This window comes from Cajanus cajan, chromosome 7 (assembly GCF_000230855.2).
Source record: "Cajanus cajan strain Asha chromosome 7, NIPB_CcT2T_4, whole genome shotgun sequence".
NCBI classification, from domain to species: domain Eukaryota; kingdom Viridiplantae; phylum Streptophyta; class Magnoliopsida; order Fabales; family Fabaceae; genus Cajanus; species Cajanus cajan.
Window position 1 is genome coordinate 3,174,252 of NC_138523.1, and position 17,213 is coordinate 3,191,464.

The 17,213-nt window shown below is 33.4% G+C and overlaps 4 protein-coding genes across 4 annotated transcripts; 3 read left to right on the plus strand and 1 right to left on the minus strand.

Annotated features, from left to right (window-relative positions):
• Positions 1-1,141: 1,141 nt before the first annotated feature.
• LOC109805201 (dirigent protein 16) lies at positions 1,142-2,595 on the plus strand. The gene has a single exon (XM_020367214.3). The coding sequence runs from the start codon at positions 1,638-1,640 to the stop codon at positions 2,367-2,369; it is 732 nt and encodes a 243-aa protein (XP_020222803.1). The 5' UTR covers positions 1,142-1,637; the 3' UTR covers positions 2,370-2,595.
• A 2,293-nt stretch (positions 2,596-4,888) lies between these two features.
• LOC109805101 (dirigent protein 16) lies at positions 4,889-5,864 on the plus strand. Its single transcript, XM_020367069.3, has one exon. The coding sequence runs from the start codon at positions 4,908-4,910 to the stop codon at positions 5,676-5,678; it is 771 nt and encodes a 256-aa protein (XP_020222658.2). The 5' UTR covers positions 4,889-4,907; the 3' UTR covers positions 5,679-5,864.
• Positions 5,865-6,128: 264 nt separating this feature from the next.
• On the minus strand, positions 6,129-9,225 carry LOC109791609 (hydroxyethylthiazole kinase family protein). Its single transcript, XM_020350923.3, has 2 exons — positions 8,715-9,225; positions 6,129-6,984 (listed from the first exon to the last, which is right to left on the minus strand). The coding sequence occupies exons 1-2, from the start codon at positions 9,153-9,155 to the stop codon at positions 6,592-6,594; spliced, it is 834 nt and encodes a 277-aa protein (XP_020206512.1). The 5' UTR covers positions 9,156-9,225; the 3' UTR covers positions 6,129-6,591.
• A 4,114-nt stretch (positions 9,226-13,339) lies between these two features.
• LOC145949612 (uncharacterized) lies at positions 13,340-16,952 on the plus strand. Its single transcript, XM_083060095.1, has 3 exons — positions 13,340-13,805; positions 14,268-15,506; positions 16,840-16,952. Exons 1-3 carry the CDS (start codon positions 13,340-13,342, stop codon positions 16,950-16,952), a joined length of 1,818 nt encoding a protein of 605 aa, XP_082916221.1.
• Positions 16,953-17,213: the final 261 nt, after the last annotated feature.

Consider the following 17,213-nt stretch of genomic DNA (forward strand, 5'->3'; position numbering starts at 1 on the left):
GTGTAATTATACTTCTCATTGAAAGGTTGTAGTCAATTTAAAAAGTTGACCTCACCAAAATATTCCATGATATAATTACATTTGATATAAAAAGTTCTTTTTTTTTTTTTTAGTAAAACCACACTCGTTACAAATAATTTTATCATATTTATGATCATAAAAGCTTAATTTTATACTAGCAAATAATAATAATAATAATAACAATTTTAAATGGTTTGATTTTTAGATTATTGAATTTGTAAAATGTAATTTATAATCTAAACTAATTAATATTAAATTTAATTGATTTAATTAAAAAAAGTTTAATTAATTTAATTCAAATCATTAATTTTATTGAATTGTCTAGACCGATGAAGAATCCTAAAATATAAAATGATAATAAAAATATTCTGCTTTGGGTTGCTAATCTAACTGAAATATATTTTCTAAGATTGTAGCATTTTCTCTTATATCTCACTTTGTTCTTGTAATTAGCTGATATCATTTCACAGTATTTAAATCCAAATCATGCTTAGCAATATTATAATCTAACGTATATACAATAATACGAGCTAGTCGTGATTGGTTAGCTGTAGTGGGACCACAAACTACGGGTTGTGTTGGTAGCATTTTTTCAAGTGTTTGTTAATCTCATTATTTTTTTTATCCATGAAAATCAAACACACATATAAAAGAGTTTACAACATTTACACACGTGTTTGACTATATGAACTAAAACTCATTAATTTTTAATTATTTAAGACAGTGACAAAGTTCCTCGCTGGGAATGGTATAAGGTGCAAGGTCCATTAAGAGATAAGGAAAGAATTAATTAAGCAATCAATTTCCAGGGACTTATTTGATATGTATCAGGCTTATTATAGTACATATTTGGAAAAGTATTTAAAATCTTGTCTAAAGAAAGTTGCCAACTTCTGATATAAACTCTTGTAATTGTAACTTCTGTTATTATATGAATTTTTGAACCGGGGGTTACCAACGATTATATGGGACTTCAATGTTCACAAGTGCAGAACTTTATAAATTTTGTAAATTAAATTTTATACTTTAGTTTGTTTTTATGAAATTTAAATTAAATACATACTTTGCATACAAGAAAGTTACAAAAAAAAAAAAAATTGCTTCAAAATACATGTATAGACCAAAAGAATTAATATGTTTATTATAACACTTAATTGGGTCAATAAAACTTGTCTAAGAGTGTGTTTATATACAAATTTAAAAGAATTTTTTATGTAAAATAAATAACTTTTTTCAATCCATAAATTTAAAAAAAAACATTTTTAATTTATATATAAACAAAATCTAAGAAGAAAAAACAAAACATGAGTGAACATTTGAAAGAAAGAAGACAAACTCATTGCACGGTTGGTTTACTCCGATCCATTCCAAAAATGAAACCAAAAATAAAATCGGCTAATCTAATTTGCTCAAGCCACAACTAATCTATTAGTATATATATTCTTAATTTTTTGTTAACATTTTTAACAACTTCATTACCACCCATATATAGATCACAACTACTCCACCACACACACACTACACTACACTCCTTACCATATAAGACCAAGAGTTGAATTGCATTTCACTCGATATTTCTAACCATCCATATTCCATCCAATTCTCCATAACAAAACATGTCAATGAGATCAGCAGCCACACTTTTTTGTGTTGCCATGTTGCTTGCCCTAGTACTCATGCCAATGCCAATTTGCATGGCAATAACAAGCACACCCATGATTGAGTTATACATGCATGACATTCTTGGTGGCAGTAACCCTACAGCACGGCCAGTGACAGGTTTGTTAGGCAGCATATACAGTGGGCAAGTGCCCTTTGCCACCCCAGTAGGGTTCAACACCCCACAGGGTGGCATTCCCCTTCCCAATGCCAATGGTGCCATTCCCACAGTCAATGCTGTCACTGGCATTTCCCTAGGAACTGGCTTGGCTGGCACAACCTTTGCACCAAACAACAACAACAACAATGCACAGTTAGGGCCTGATGGGTTAGGGCTTGGATTTGGAACCATAACTGTGATTGATGATGTGTTGACATCTCAGCCTGAGTTGGGGTCACAGATTGTTGGGAAGGCTCAAGGGGTGTATGTTGCCAGCTCAGCAGATGGGAGCAGGCAGATGATGGCATTCAATGTGCTTTTTGAAGGAGGGGAATATGGTGACAGCTTGAACTTCTATGGATTGTATAAGATTGGAAGCACCATGTCAAAGTTGTCTGTGATAGGGGGCACAGGGAAGTTCAAGAGTGCAAGGGGGTTTGCTGAGCTCAGACCTCTTATTCCACCAGGGCAAGTTTCCACTGATGGTGCTGAGACACTTCTCAGGATCACTGTTCATTTGCACTACTAATAATTAAGCTGTGGTGGTGTGGATGTGTTACAGATGATGATTTTTATGAGACTGGTCTTGTATTTTTTTTGTCTGTTTGGTTGCTGAATGTATTTGGAATCTTGGTTGTAATCCCATCATGAAAACCTTTTGGGGGTGTTCATCCTTTTGAATTTGGCAACTTGCCCTAGGTTGATGAAAGAATTTGGCTACTTCTTATATTAATTTTAGCTTTCAACTCGGTTAATCTTCTGTACATAAAAGGCAAACGAATATATATGATGTGTTTGGATAAACTTTTCTAAAAGTAATTTTAGAAGATAAAAATAAATAAATAAATAAATAAATTTCTTTATGTGAGTTAAAATTAATTTATGTATAAAGGTCTATTTGGATAAGCTCTAGAAACACTTTTAAGAGAAAAAATTAAAATAATTTTTTTCATAAATTAAAATTAGTTTTTACCAAAGTTAAAAATAAAATTTTAGAGAAATTAGTTGAATAAAACTTTTATAAACTAATTTTTGCATAAATTAATTTTAACTTAAGGAGAAACTTATTTTATTTTATTTTTTTTTCATATTTTTCTTTCATATGATTGTTTATGGAGAAATTTACTCAAATAAAACTTAAGTTGATTTGTAGAAGCTCTTTTCTATTAGTTTCTCCAAAATTTGCTTTTAACTAAAGCATTAATTGATTTTAATTTATGAAAAAATATTCTTATTATTCTTTTTTATAAGTACTTTAGAAAAAGTTTATCAAACATGTCCATAATATATGTAGATGTAAATGTCTTGTGCACTATTATTTAATCAAACTAAGGAATTAAGTTTGTTAATTTTTATAAATTTTCACGATATATCAATCTCATATCATCTTTCTTATTTTAAAAAATTCAATCAATTTTTTCCAACCAAATCACTCATCAAAGTTTCTTAATGGAACCGTGATTCAATCAATTTTTTCCAACCAAATAACTCATCAAAGTTTCTTAATGGAACCGTGAACCAATAAAATCAAGTACATAGAAGGAGATCAAGTGAATAAAGTTTCTTAGGCGATTGATTGCCTCACGGAGTCGCAATTTGACTTTGACCTGCTTCAAATGTAAATAATAAAACAACTCCAAGATGAGTAGCATACATAATACATATGTTATTGTCGTTTCCACGAGAAGAAGCACGATTGATTTGATGTGTCGTGCGTAAAAGAGTAAAGAGAAAATGAAGCTTAAAAAATATGTATTTGGACGATTTATTTTACTCTTTTTAATTTTTTAATGGTTTAAAAATGTACCGTATCCTAGGATTTGAAGGTTAATGCTTACCGATACCATTATTATTATTATTATTCGCATTTTAAGTAAATTATATATGAAAATACAGGATTATCAAGTAACATATGACAAAAAAATTCAAGTGGCCTATTGAGATTTAGATGATAATCACTTGAACAAGTTAGTTTGTACAAACGGAATATATATATATATATATATATATAGAGAGAGAGAGAGAGAGAGAGAGAGATTTCAGAAAAATAAGTTCTCCTCGCTACGTTGGAGGCACCTCAAAGAGTGTGATAGCTGGTCCCAAGATTTAACGCGACTGCATACACAAGGTAAGATTCGAATCCCTGACCTTGCTTAAGTGTAGATCAACCCCTACCGACTACGGCTGAACCACACGCTTGGAATTTCCAGAAAAATAAGCTATAATACAAACTAGAATATGATCCATTTAAAAGAAATAAAACAATACAATTACCCGAGAAAATATTGATATAAGCATATATACAAAATACTTAACTCTAAATAATATTTTACTGAAAATTAATGATCAGGTCCAATAACGTTGTTGTTTGTATATTTAGTTATACGAGATCATGTTACAATTATTAATTTTCACAATTAGATAAATGAAGGGAATAAATTGAACTAGCATAAAGTATTAAGAGGCAAATATGGTTGAACAAAGCTTAAAGGTTTCTTTTATAATTTACCTTAAAAATGAGAGTTCAATTGAAAATTTTCAATTGGTTTAACAAAAGATAATGATAATATCGATCATTAATAATGTTCGAAAACACATAGTTCTTACGCTTGCAAGTCTTATTCTTCCCTCTCATTAGAGGATCAATTAATTAGCTCGTGTTGAGATTTTGGTTTAGTTGTACTTGTTCCAACTTCTCAAATTTCTGACTTTCTTGCAAAGCCTTGTGTAGTAGTCGTAGAAAAGATCTTTCATTACTAAAGCATTTGAAAAAGAGCGATTCTGACACACCAAACTATTACTTTCTCCCATTGATTCTACACAATGAACCTCATAGCACAGTTAATTTCTTTCATTACATCTAAACAATGCCATTACACCCAAATGTTGACTCGTTTATCTTGGAACAGTTTAAAGCACAACTAATCTACTTCCCTGTTACTTCCAACAACTTCATTATCATCCATGTCTCACAACCACTCCAACACACTCTGTGTTCCCTCCTATATAATACCAAGACATGCATTTCATTCCACATCCTCACAAGATTCATTACCATATAGAAGAAATGGAATCTAAATCTGAAACACTTGGAAACAAGATGACTATGGGAATGGCAATGTTGCTTGCCTTTGCAAATTTGGCAATGTCTGTAGCAGCAGTTGACCCCATTGCAGCCACTGGGAAAGAGCCTGTTATCGAGCTATACATGCATGACATTCTAGGGGGTAGTAACCCGACCGCTCGGCCGGTGACTGGCTTGCTGGGAAGCATTTATGGCGGTCAAGTACCATTTGCAACGCCGGTAGGATTCAACACCCAAGGAGGAACTGCCATCCCCAATGCCAATGGTGCTAACCCCACTGTCAATGGAGTTTTTGGTATCCCTCTAGGAACTGGATTGGCTGGTACTTCATTTGCACCAAACTCAAACAACAACAACCAAAACAATGCTCAGCTACTGTTAGGACCTGATGGACTGGGACTGGGTTTTGGTACAATCACCGTTATTGATGATATACTGACCTCTCAACCTGAGCTGGGGTCCCAAACAATTGGAAAGGCTCAAGGAGTGTATGTGGCAAGTTCAGCAGACGGAACTAGACAGATGATGACATTTACAGCTCTGTTTGAAGGAGGGGAATATGGTGATAGCTTGAACTTCTATGGCCTGTACAAGATAGGAAGCACCATGTCACAAATATCTGTTATAGGGGGCACAGGGAAGTTCAAGAATGCAAGGGGGTTTGCAGAACTGAGAGCTCTTATCCCACCGGGCCAGATTTCAACTGATGGTGCAGAGACACTGCTGAGGATCACTATCTATTTGAAATACTAAAACTGTAGTGTGAAATTGTAAAAGCAACTGGGTGCTGTTTGATTACTGATGACTGTGAGATTGGTCTTGTATACTGTCAGTTTGATAGTTTGATTGCAGAATCAGAATGTATTTTAAATCTTAGTTGTAATCCCAAGAAACCATATGGTGATTTGTTTTTATTAAAGAAAATGATAAATTGTGGCACTTGGAGTTGGAGTATTGCTGGTCCGATTTTGATATTTTAATACAGGCAGAAGCAATAAATGCCTCAAACTCAGACAATGACAGGTTACAAGTAAAATTAAAAATTAAGCAAATCAGTCATACGCTCTTATCAAGTGCTGAATCTATTAGCTATGATGTGACGTCAAGATAAGCTGTAAAGGAAAAAACAAAGTATGATGGAAAATAATCAACAAAAACTCAGACAAAGAAAAAGACAAAGTTTACTGCATACGAATCATGAAATGGAAGAAAATGTTACTTATTACATTATATACTCTACGTCTCTACCAGTTGACAATATGATTTACAATGCATCAGGAGCTCATAAACAACCTCCACCAAACCAATTCCTATACTGCTATACATCAAACAGAAATTATGAAGAGTTAACTTTGGAAAATAAACCTATACATGCAAAATGTTTACCGAAATAAATTAGGGGCAGGGGCTAAAACCATGAGATATTTTAAACTATATAAACATCCTGTTATTACTAGAGGTAACTTGGTTATTAAAATAAAATAAAATAAAAACTAATGGTAGCTACCAGTGATTATTGACATAAACTGAAGAGGGTCTCTACTACCACATGACAACCAATTAATGATCCAGGTCCCTTTTCAACTGTTGGACACCATTGATATAGACAGCTGTGATACATATGAATTTTATGATAATTACCATTTTGCATGCAGATCTTCAAATTTCAACACAAACTGGTGATATTAACATGAGAATTCAGGGCAGCTTCATCAAGTCCATAAAGGGCATCGATCAAGTGCACTCGCAACGATGCAGGACCTTTAGCCATCTTCATTCCTAGCTCACCAGCAATACCAAATGCAGCTAATGCTGACACTGTCGCATCCAAAGCATGACTTTTGTCAATAGCAACGAAGGCAGCAATCAGTGCAGTGACTGAACAACCAGTTGCTGTTATTTTCTGCATCATCGCCACCCCGTTGTGAGCACCAACAACTCGATTTCCATCCGTGATAATGTCAGTGGCTCCTGAAACTGCAACTATGGCACCACTTGTCTGAGCTAACAACTTTGCGGCTTCAACTGCATCCATCGACTCATGAACACTGTCCACACCCTATATTACAACAGTGCCAGCTATGTTACAAAGTGCAATGACAAATTTTCTCAGATTAAAGTGGGGAGAACAAGTAAAGAACGTTTAGCTGAGTCCCAAATATCCTCTTTTACTTCATTTTTCTTTTTTTCCAAAGAAATATTAACTAAATTAAGGTTTAATGTTAGAGAACTAATACTCTAGCAATGCGTGTAACCAAAATCAAGTTAAAATGGCAATGTGACTTAACGTATCTAAGTAAACCTGTCATTGCAGAATTGATTTTGAATAAAATTGATTTTAAAATAATGTAATTTATGATTGGATTTTTATTCTAAAACAAGTTTTTTTTATCCATAAAAGTTTAGATCAGACAAAGCATAACCTCCTACAAGACCAGAGTCAACCACCAACCATTTAGAAGATTTCTAGTGGAATTACGGATCACATTGCCTTATCTTTAGCACAATTTCACATGGAAGAATATAAAACACAGGAGAAACTAGATTTGATCCCAGATCCTATCTAATAAGAGTAAAGACACTTAACCAGTTGTCCCACCGTTGTGAGATCATTCTAAAACAAGTTAGTAGTAAAACTCAGTATAAATTTTTTATTCAACACAAAAACTACTTAAAATTATTTTAATTCAAAATTAATTCTAGACTCAAGAATGAATTTGTCGATGTAGAGCCAAACAAATGAACAATTACCCGAGATCATATTAGCTAAATAAGTTAGTATGTCATCGTAATTTTTAATGATCTAATGTGAATTTAAGCATGCACTAAATGTCACATCCTCATTAGATGATGATAAGAAGCATTAAAACCTTTAAAATTTATAAAGACTAAAATAAAAAATTAAAAGACTATAAAATTTTTGTCTCTATATATTTATAAAGAAAAAGATATTAAACCTGAATTTAGAAAGTCTTTAATCTTTATCATCTATTAGTGATGACATGCACCACCAATTATTCCATAGATGATGAATGCTAAAGTAAATAATTCCTAGAATATACTCTTTTTTATTAGTTAAGATTTATTGAAAACCAGAAAATCTTGTTGGTCTCACTTCTTAATCAATAATTCTCATTACTAATTTTTGTTCTATAGTTTTTAATAAATTTTAACAAATAGAAAGAAATGTGCTAGAAATTGCCTCTTTCATAAGTTACATTATCAATACACTTATTTTATCTATAAAATGGTAGATAGGAGATGACGCCCTCATATGATTCAAATGACATAACACCACTATCCATTTAGTTTGTGTTTGGTTTATCATTTGAAAAGTATTTAATGGATTTTCACACATTTCAATGTACAAAACGTAGAAACAACTCTTTTGTTCCATTTGATCAAAAGCAAGTTACGTTAATTTTTCACAAATACAACCATAGTGATTAGTTAAAGCTTAACACTGATTAGTTTAACTCAGAATTTACTTGACGAATTAAGGAGAGGTCAACTATAGAAATTTCACCTCTTACACAAGGAATCTCCTTGAGTATGTATGTGGACTAAAGTAGGATTTTATGATAACATAAGTGTCACATTATCACTACACTAGATAAACGGTAACAGACACCATTTTAAAAGTAATAATTTTATGAAAAATCAAGACCAGAAAAATTAAGAAATTAAAATATAAATTCACTTTATCTACATATGTTAAACCCCAAACCATAAAAACTAAAATTCCTTGTGTTTGCAGAAATAAAATAAAATTGAGGGAGTGGTGATGACCTTGGAGGCGTTGGCGTGTGGTTGTGCGGAAGCGAGCGCGATAATCTCAGAGGCGTTTCCCCGGACGACGGTGGGCCTGAGGCTGAGAAGGTGGCGGCAGGCGTCGAAGCGGAAGGCGGAGGCGGAGACGGCGACGGGGTCGAGGACCCAGGGCGTGCCGAGCTCGGAGCAGAGTTTGGCGGCGGCGTTCATGGCGGGGAGCCAGGAGGGGGAGAGGGTGCCGACGTTGAGGCAGAGGGCGGCGGCGCGTGGGGTGAAGTCGGGGAGCTCCTCTGCGGCGTGGAGCATGGCGGGCGATGCGCCGGCGGAGAGGAGCGTGTTGGCGACGATGTCCATGGAGACGAAGTTGGTGATGCACTGGACCAGAGGGGATTGGGCTCGGACCAGAGACAGAAGCTGCCATGCCTTGGAACCCCATTGCTCCTCAGCCTGAGGGTCCATAGGAAGAGAGATGTATGGGAACAATACAAAGAACAAGCTACAACTACAAACAACCTAAACACAAAATCACCCGCTTGTCAGCGTTGCCTCGTCAACGTCATAAAGGGTTCACCAAACCAGTGTTTAAAAAACCGGACCGAACCGGCCGGTCGGACCGGTTGGACCGGGAACCGGTGGTCCAGCCGGTCCGAACCTTAAGTTGGATCGGTTATGCAGTCGACCCGTTTCAAACCGGATTGAACCGGTCAATTTTCCGGTTTAACCGGTGAACCGGTGGGTCAAACCGGTTCAACCACTTTTTTTTATTTATTTTTTTTTATTATTTTTATTTTTTATTTTTTAAGGGACCATAAACCACAAAAATAATAATGAAAATTGAATCTTTTAATAGAAGAACAAAGATTCTTATTAAATATAACAATAACTACTTGTTCTAATGTATTTGTTTATATAATATACAACTTAAATAACTTTTATAGTATATTATTAATTTTATATTATATATTTAATAATATAATATATATGTAAATATTACATATATTATTTTGTGATATCAATTGCAAGCATATTATATATGTACATATTATTTATATTTTTAATTTGTATTAATATACAGTTTAATATGTAATTTTTTATATATTTTTTACAAAATAAAAATAAAAATAATTTTAAATAAGATAGAAAAATTGAAATTTAAAATAAAATATAAATTTATTAAAATTTATAAATATAAAATATATTTAATATGAATATTTTTTTAATAAAAATAAATAAAAACTGAGTCATGCGGTTCAACTAGTGACCCACCGGTTCAACCTTTGACCCACTGACCCAGTACCTTAACCGGTTCGATGACCGGTCCGATTTTTAAAACTATGCACCAAACAATATAGAATCATTATATCAAATTTCCCTTTTCTTTTCTTTTTTATTTACTACTCTTCTACTTACGCAATAACTACATTTTAAAATTTCCACACACATTAATAAATATATTAACCCTTTGTTTGCTAGTGATTTAATAGAGAAGAGGGAAGATTAAAATAAATTTAAAAAAAAATTATTTATGTTTGGTGGAATGTATTTAAAGAGAATTATAAAGAATTAAAAATAAATTTACATTATTTTATATATCCTCTTTATTGAGAGAATTTTCGTGAAATTTGTAAAATATGTAAAATTATAATATATAAATAATAATAATTTAAGTTATATTATAAAATGAGGGTAAAATAATAATTATAAATATTAATTTTATTTTAGTAAATAATTACAAATTTCACTCTATTTTATTCTATTTTTTTATGTAGTTGTTATCAAATCAATTCTTATTTATTCTCTCTCATTCTCTTCTTTTGCGTCTCTTAAACAAAACATAAATGTATAAATTTTTTAAAAGATATTTTATATCTTGATTTGAATCCATATAACGAAGTATTATATATTTTTAATTTTTTTTAAAATTTTTGTAAAGTTAATCTATATATTAATTTTTTTTAATTTAACGATTAGATCATTGAAATTTGATGTAGAAGATAAGTTGTTGAGTGAAATAACTCTATTAAGACTTATTCTTAGAATTGAGTGAATCTTTTCTCTTAAGAAAAAGTTAATTAATATTACATTAAAACTAACAACATTGTTTTTTTTTTTGTTGCATTTTCAATTGTTAAAACTCCAATCATTGTTGAATGGAGGAAGCATTAAATTGTTGTGAGAGATAAAATATTATTTTATATCAAAATTTATGCACCCATATAAATAAATCTATTAATAGTTACTTTTGAGGGGCATTTATTTCGGGTCATCTTGCTCTATTCATGTGGAGATATTTATAAGCGCGTTTGTTAGAAGGTTTTGCAACAACATTTCCAAGTATTTTTTATTTCAAAAAAGTTATATACCTATGAGTAGGAGAATTTTTATAACATGTTTTTTTTAATTTTATTAAAAAAAGTAGAATAAGAGTAGTCCACAAAAAAATATAAAAAATAAATGTTTAAATATGTTTTTAGTCTCCCAAATTTAAGATAAATTTATTTTTGATCTCTTAAATTTAAAATTATTATTATTAGTTCTTGTAATTTTTAAAATTATTGTTTTAAAAGTTATATAATGTCTTGAGAGAAAGACAAATCAATTGTTATTTTTACCAAAGCTTTAAATGTGTGTTTGAGCTTGAAACTTGGAGTTTTTTTTTTTTAGTTAAAAAGATTACTTGGTATTGAAGCTTGGACAAACATTGTTGTTCAAAAAATACTAGAGTAATTTGTTTGAAGAGATAAATAAAAGAATAGTTAGGTTGAGCTAAAAGTGGTTTGTGAAAGAATATTTTAATCTTTGTAAAATATAATAGAATTTGATTAAGTTGATCAATTGAACGTAGTCTTAGTCGTGTTTGAAACTAACCAATATAAAAATACCTTGTGTTCTTTATTTTTGCTTCATCTACAATCCTAAAGATTTATACTATTACTTCACTATTTCGAAAAAGTATAGAGTTTTTGATTGATATTATTCAACTTTTCTTCTAATATCTTTCTTTTCTCGCAAGAAATACATTTCATGTGTGATTATGTGTAGTATTTTGTGATTTAGTTTACTTATTTACTATATGTCAAGTTTAATTGGATTCATTGAGTAGAAAATCCCTTGACACTTTACTGAATCCAATTATAATCGGGTAACATAAAATTTACCCAACCTAACCCACAAAAAATGTAATTGGATTGGTTGGAATAGTTTGAGTTTGTGGACGAATTGTTACCGGTTTACTCCCCTATTTTATGATTTCCTTCAAAACTGACTTGATTAGCACTCTATGGTCTCAAGCTTTGGAATATACAACTTTCTATCGTCATGTAATGTGAACTCCTTTTCCTTGCTATCAAAGAGATATATATGCTACATGAATCATGTTCTTTTTAGATACCCAACTAGAATCGAGTCCTCAACTTTGAAGACATTAGGTGATCTCTTTTTAGGCAGGTGATTGCATTGAGACATAATATGTCAAATTTTTCCATAAAAGTAGTAGACAAATACAGGCACGTCATTGACATACTTCTTGCCTTAATATCCATTGCTTGACTTGTCATAGACATTACTTTTGTACTTTGAGATTTTATCCAGCTTTTTATTAGTTCCTTGGGCTAACTTGGATAAATTGATCTCATAGGTAATGTTATTTTATCATATTAATACATTTGGTAAAACACCCACGCCACCTACACATGGTACTAATTTTTTTGCTATTATACTATTTTTTCTATTTAAATTGACACCGGATTGTCTCTCAATGATTGTTTATTTGCTGCCATATGCATTACTGCATATTATGACCTTGTAAGCCTACTAGTTACCGTCGTGCGTATTCCAGTTGGTTTTTGAAGTCTCTTTCAAAATATAACCAAAACTTTTAATAAAGGGTAAATCTTCTTTTAGTCTATACAAAATTTCTAATTTTGATTTTTATATTTTTAAATTTAATATTAACAGAATAGAGTAACTATAACTTATTAAAATAATAAAATTTAAATAAAATAATAAGTTCTATCTCAATAACAATATAGTTAGTTTACGAATCAATTCTCTAATTAATATGAAATATGAACATGGATTTTCTCATTAAGATTGTTATATAAAAAACATATTTAAACTGGTTTTACGGTGATGGATTATCCATTAAAGTCCTACCAAAGTTTAAGGATATCATATAACTTGATGTGCACATGACTAATCTCCCTCTCTCTCGGTTTTTAACTAAAATTTCCTAATTTATGTTGGATAATCTTAAATTTCTAGAGATATCCGAGATATCCGAGATATCCGAGATATTCGAGATATCCAAGATATCCGGGATATCCGATTTAGTTATCTGGAATTATTTGATTTTGAGTTATTTTGTTTCAGATTAGATAAGATAGTTTTTTGGTAAGTTTTGATTTGATAAGATATTTTATTATCTTCTTGTTAATTCAGTACGTTGTACAATGGCTATTTAAAGGTCATCTCTTATTCAATAAAAATTACAGTGAGTTGCTACGATCACCCACAATTTTAGTGTTACTCGTCTCTCTTAGTTTTTCTACAAATTGGTATCAGAGCTATATGCTCTGAGTGCCGAGTGTGAGAGGAAAACAGTGTGCGCCTGTGAAGGGGGAAGAAAGAAGAAAGAGAGAGTAATGGCAAAGGTTGTGAATGGAATGACCGTACCACAACTGTCAAAGAAAACCAATTATGATAATTGGTGTTTACAAATGAAGACCCTGTTGGGTTCCCAAAGTCTATGGGACATAGTGGAGAAGGGATTCCAAGAACCCGAGGAGGACGAAGACCAATCTGTGGCTCAGATTGCCGCATTGGAAAAGACACGAGTGAAGGACAAATCGGCTTTGTATTTTTTGTACAATGCCGTGGATGAGTCAGGTTTCGAGAAGATTGCAAACGCTGCATCTTCAAAGGAAGCATGGAAGATCTTAGAGGTTGCGCACAGAGGTAACCACCGTGTCAGACAGATCCGACTTCAAACTCTCCGAGGAGAGTTTGAGAGTTTGAAGATGGAGGATAAGGAACAAGTATCCGAGTACATAACTCGGGTGGAGAAGGTGGCTAACCAACTAGGAAGGAATGGGGAGCCAATGCCAGCAAGTAGAATTGTGGAGAAAATCTTGAGATCATTAACAGATGATTTCGAGAGTATTGCATGCGTAATTGAGGAGTCAAAGGACTTGTCAGTTCTCTCAGTGGAAGAGCTCGCTGGGTCACTCGAAGCCCACGAACAAAGGAGGAGGAAGATGAAGAATACTCTTGATCAAGCAGTACAGGCGCAACTTGATTTGAATGAAACTCGGAACACTCAGGGCCGAAGATCAGGAGGACAAGGACGAGGTGATCATGGAGGACGAGGCAAAGGACGAGGTGATCATGGAGGTGATCAAGGACGAGGTCGAGGACGAGGTGACCATGGAGGTGGACAAGGACGAGGTGATCGTAGCCAAGGAAGTCAGCCGAGGTCCGAGGTGGAATGTTATAAGTGTGGCAAACTCGGCCACTACGCAAAGGAATGCAGATCGGCAAATTGCTACAACTGTGGCAAATACGGTCACATAGCAAAGTATTGCCGAGCTAAAAGCCGAAGTGAAGAAAAAGGGAAGAATCTTCTCACAGAAGAAGAGGACGAGGAAGCAGGAATTTTGATGATGACGCAGAGCTCGGAGACCAAGCTACGTCCGAGTTCTGCCTCCGAGGTCCAGCTAAACTTGAGTTGCGTCGAGAGATCAACAATTGAGCCTCCAAGCTCATATGAGAAGTCAGAAGCCGAGCTTGATTCAAGTTGCCTAAACAACTCGGTCTGGTATTTGGACACTGGAGCGAGCAATCATATGTGTGGAGAAGAAAGTTTCTTCAACGAACTCATCAAGGTAAAGGCTGGATTCGTGTCATTTGGGGATGATTCCAAGGTGGCGGTAAAAGGGCGTGGAACCATCAAGTTTATGCAGAAGGATGGACGAGTTGGAGAAATAAGGAATGTCTACTACGTTCCCGAGCTTAAGAATAACATCTTAAGCATGGGGCAGATGATGGAGAAAGGAAACTCGGTTCTGATGAAGGATCGAGTGCTTTATTTGAAGGACAAGCATGATCGTTTAATAGCCCGAGTGGAGATGAAAAAGAATCGGATGTATAAACTGGAGATGAACATCATTCAAAATAAGTGCTTAAAGCTAGACGTGAAGGATGAAGCAATGATGAGGCATTCTCGTTTTGGGCATTTAAACATTGGAGGTTTGACCGAGCTATCAAAGAAGGAGTTGGTGCATGGACTACGTGGTGTTGGGTATTCAAGAACAAGTTTTCCGAGCTCGTCCGAGTACAAAGCAAAGGAGCAAGACATCTACAACTCCACTAACGAGTTACATGTAGTATGTCTATTGACAGGCACAGAAGATATAAAGTTTGAAGAAGCGGTACTTGATGAGAGATGGAAGAAAGCAATGGATGAGGAGATCAGATCAATTGAGAAGAGTGAGACGTGGAAGCTGACAGATTTACCCACAGGAGCTCGGCCAATTGGTTTGAAGTGGGTATACAAAAAGAAGACAAATGCAAATGGCGAAGTAGAGCGCTACAAAGCTCGTCTTGTGGCGAGGGGTTATAAACAGCAGAAAGGCATTGATTATGATGAAGTTTTTGCACCTGTGACAAGGATGGAAACGATTCGATTATTACTGTCCTTAGCAGCTCAGCATGGATGGAAGATACAACAAATGGACGTGAAGTCAGCATTCTTGAATGGGGTGTTGGAGGAAGAAGTCTACGTGGAGCAACCTCTAGGGTACATGAGGAGAGGTGAAAGAAGAAGGAGAAATTTAAGATTATGGGGGAGTTTTGTTGGATAATCTTAAATTTCTAGAGATATCCGAGATATCCGAGATATCCGAGATATTCGAGATATCCAAGATATCCGGGATATCCGATTTAGTTATCTGGAATTATTTGATTTTGAGTTATTTTGTTTCAGATTAGATAAGATAGTTTTTTGGTAAGTTTTGATTTGATAAGATATTTTATTATCTTCTTGTTAATTCAGTACGTTGTACAATGGCTATTTAAAGGTCATCTCTTATTCAATAAAAATTACAGTGAGTTGCTACGATCACCCACAATTTTAGTGTTACTCGTCTCTCTTAGTTTTTCTACAATTTACTCAAAAGTAAGCTAATCCTTTTTTAGTCAATTTTTCTCTTGTTCAACTTGGTAAGTTGTAAAATAGAAAATTATAATTGAAAAATGATTTTGAAGTGTGTAAATAGAAACTTAAAAGGTGTCTATAATATATCAGTTGCAAATGCTTGAATTTACTGGTATGACCAAAACTGTGTGGGCATATTGATATGGTTCCAAGTTTTGGTTTGTTATAAGCATATTGACTAACATTGTTATAAGGTTGTTGATTTTGAATTGAAATGAAGTATGTGTAAAGTTTCAATGTTTCTTTTACATTCTTACATCTTTCCCTCTCCTTCTCCTTAAACAAAACAACTAAACAACTTTGATGGTGATTGTATCCAAGCTAATGGCTATGTAGTATATGATAATTTTGCTGCGCATCACCCCTACCTCTTTTCTCTTTTCAATTTTTTTTTGATGAAATTAGCAAATGATTTTGCTACCTATTTTTATCATAAAGGGTTTATAACTTAAAAAGCACATCTCAGAATGACCAATGTAAACTAAAATATAATTTTTTTCCCCAATATATGTGCAAGTGCTCAACACCGGAAGAAAAAAAGGTCATGATAGATTATGAGCTAGATGATTAGGAGTACTCATAGAAAGGATAATATAATAAAAACATATTAGCTTAAACAAGCAATCTAGTGCTCAAGCTAAGCCAATTCAAATATCAGAGCTAGACACTACCTTAAAATCTAAGACATTGTTTATTGTAGATTTTGCATTAAAGCTAACCCAATTATATGTGGATTTGAAAGTCATATGTGGGTTCTTTAGGTGAATTAGTAAATCAACTTTAAATTCGCGTATATGTTTATCCTCCTCTCATTTTTAACCATCTTTCAAAATACCTTGTTACGAACTTGTTTGAGTTTTGTGTTAAACAGTTGATTTTAGTTTTATTTCCAATAATTATGTCACTCTTCTGATGTAAATACAACGACAGGAATTGATCGCAATACTTCAGAACAAGAGAGCACTGGCATTGAGTTACATGATGAGTTGGTGATTTTCAATGACATGCCTCGTCTCTATCCTCATGAACACATCACGTCATGAAAGTGTATCTAAATGAAATTAGCCAATGGTGGTTTGGGTTTACGGGTATAAAAATTGGGTACGGGTACTGTGTAGAATTTAGAAAGAAAATATGTTTCAAGGGGATAGAAGCACACACATCTTTTTGCAATGTTTTTTTTTTTTTTGAATGTATAAATGTCTAATCACAGTATGATAATAACATGTGACTAGAACAATAACATGTCACGAGTCAACGCTAATATTTAACGTCCAACGGATGCATAACTGACCCAAGAACCA